Here is a 2,518-nt window from a genome sequence, read left to right as displayed (position 1 = left end):
CTAGGATTCTTATTAGATATTACGGGAGTCCTTTTTCCTTGGCCTGTTCCATTATCTTGTTCCAAAATAGGGATCCAAACGCATTCCTAATGTCAATTTCCGTCGCTATAACATACTCCATTTTCTAACGCTGCGTCTACATATTCTTTCAGACAATTGGCGTCTATTGTTGATAATTCCTCCCTGAATCCAAATTGTCTATTATGCAATCCTTTGTTTGGCAATTCATTGAGATGTCTCTTTATTCTACCGTCTATTATACGTTTCAGCGCCTTGCCAATATCGTTGAGCAGACAAATCGGTCTGTATTTGTCCGTTCTTATTTGTTTCGGAATTAATATTAAGTTACCAACTTTCCATTCTACCGGGAAGATACCTTCTTTTAGGCATCTGTTGTAGATCAAAGTCACATAGTCCAGTAGTTCAAAGGGGACTTGTTTCCAATAGCTTACTTTAATGCCATCCGGCTTTGGAGCTGTAGCCCGCGTCTTTTTTGCTTTTTAGTGCCTTTTCGATGTCCGAAGCCTCTACTTCTAACTCTTCTGTCCACTGTGTGTCTATAGGTTCCACCGTATTATGTAGTGAGAAGGTTCCGGGAAATAGTTCATCCAGGACTCGGTTCAAGATATCTGTTGTCATGGTCTCTGTAGTCAGGACATTCCCTCTCCTCATCTTACCTAATATTACCTTATAGAGTTTTTTCCACGGGTCTCTATTAAGGTCCTCGAGAAACTCCTCCCACGCTCTATTCTTAGCTTTTTTAATTTCCCATCTAAATTTTGCTTTAGCTTTCTTGTATGCAATCCAGGCTCTTCTAATCCTTTCTTCATCACGATTATGCATTTTTAACCGTATCAATTGTCTTCTAGCTTTGTTACATGTGTCCCTTAGATTCGCTAATTCCGGTTTCCACCAATAGACATCTTTCCTTCTATTTTTGTTTCCAATTATGGGGGCCGCTACATCGTAGGCGTTTGTCATTATTTTCCCCATTATATTCACTGCTTCTTCAACAGTGGAGTCAGCGTTTACTCCAGGATTCTACAAGCCTAGTGTAATTGCTGCTTTAAATTTATCTTCATCAAATTTAAGCATTGTCCATCTAGGGTTGTTTTGGGCACTTTTCCAGACGTTGTAGTTATTAAGTCTATACCGTTATGGATATACCGTGAATTGTATATATAGGTGGTCGGACATTGATTCTAAATTCCTTGTATGTACTATTTAATCTATTACTCTTCCCCTCAGATCTGGAGTGATCCATGTCAAGTCCACCGTTGACGTACCTTGGGGACGTATGCATATATAGGTCTGAAAGTCATTTATTAACCTCATTTCCAATGCTGACATTGTTTCCCATACGTATGGGCCAGAAGCGACTCCTGGACTCCGTATTACATCCCCATAAGCGAATTCGGGCATTAAAATCCTCGGCTACTATGATAGATTTTCTATGGTAAGTTTTAACGAGATCCGATAGCTCTTCTATTGCTTCCGCGTATTCTCGTAGTCTCAGGTACGGGGATAGGTATATTGATATTATGACCACATTTTTGGCCTGAGCAGCCACCATACCTTTTCCTTTATGTAATAGGACGCACGCATACCCCAACTATCATTTCACGTGATGATTGCTAGATCAGTCCTGTCGCACAACCAATAAAGGGATTGTGGCACATGTTTTGGTTCCAACACCACTCCTACTGCGATCTGTTCAGCTGCCATAGTCTGCATGAGTAAGTCCTGCGCCGCATTACTCCTATTTAAGTTCACTTTGAGACATTTAAACATTTTGTGTTTTGTTTAGTTCCGGCCTCCGATCCGGCTTCTTGTTTGTCATGTTCATGTTGTTTCCCTGACTACAGTAGGGTCCACCTTGTAACCGGACCCCGGAAGAATGCAGGTAGGCGGTGAGCAATTTGACACGTTCGCATTATAATCGCCCGGGATATTAATTGTTCTCTTAGTATGCAGGTATGGTTTAACGGTCGCCACCCGTTCACAAAGAGATACCGGCGTCGATCTCGCTAGCGCGAAGGAACGGGAGTTCGCGGGTAGGAGTATGACTGATTCACCGGTATGTAGTATAAGTACTTTATTCGCCGACCTCGGCGTAGCGGTTCCTCGTCGTCGTCGTTATGCGCGCTGCTTTCTCTCGGCACGTTCTCTCTGCTAGGCGGCCATTTGCTCAATGAGGCGAAAGAGGCAGATAAAAAAACTGCGCTTGGGACCTCACCTCGCGAGGCTGGCGCCTCTCGCGGTGTGGAGTCACAAGCTAATTAGTTGGCCGAGCGCGCACAGCGACCACAACCCCGATCTCTCCTGACCCTTTACAAAATACAGGGTGTTCGGAAAGTACCGGGACGCCCGAATATCAGGAAAAATATAAGTTTTACAAAAAAATGTTTCAGACAAAAGTTGTGGCGTTTAAAAAGATGTATTTACTGATCACATCAGTTTGACCTTGGGTTGCGTAGCGAAGGTCAGGTCAAGGTCACATTAATTTTTTTAAATGGAA

At 42.9% G+C, this 2,518-nt stretch overlaps 1 protein-coding gene across 2 annotated transcripts in view; it reads left to right on the top strand.

Moving 5' to 3' along the window:
- Nucleotides 1–1,609: 1,609 nt before the first annotated feature.
- LOC116847535 overlaps nucleotides 1,610–2,518 on the top strand; it is a 7,051-nt gene continuing 6,142 nt past the window's right edge. For both annotated transcript variants that reach the window (XM_032822633.1, XM_032822634.1), the window contains exons 1-3: nucleotides 1,610–1,736; nucleotides 1,808–1,903; nucleotides 1,968–2,077. In XM_032822633.1, coding sequence (XP_032678524.1) covers nucleotides 1,733–1,736; nucleotides 1,808–1,903; nucleotides 1,968–2,077 — 210 coding nt within the window. In that variant the 5' untranslated portion in view covers nucleotides 1,610–1,732. The remainder of the gene's footprint in view (nucleotides 1,737–1,807; nucleotides 1,904–1,967; nucleotides 2,078–2,518) is intronic.

Source organism: Odontomachus brunneus, unplaced genomic scaffold (genome assembly GCF_010583005.1).
Source record: "Odontomachus brunneus isolate Ranch 3 - 2012 unplaced genomic scaffold, Obru_v1 Obru_scaffold_079, whole genome shotgun sequence".
NCBI classification, from domain to species: Eukaryota; Metazoa; Arthropoda; class Insecta; order Hymenoptera; family Formicidae; genus Odontomachus; species Odontomachus brunneus.
Note: the sequence above shows the minus strand (reverse complement) of the source record. Positions and strands in the feature narration are given on the sequence as shown.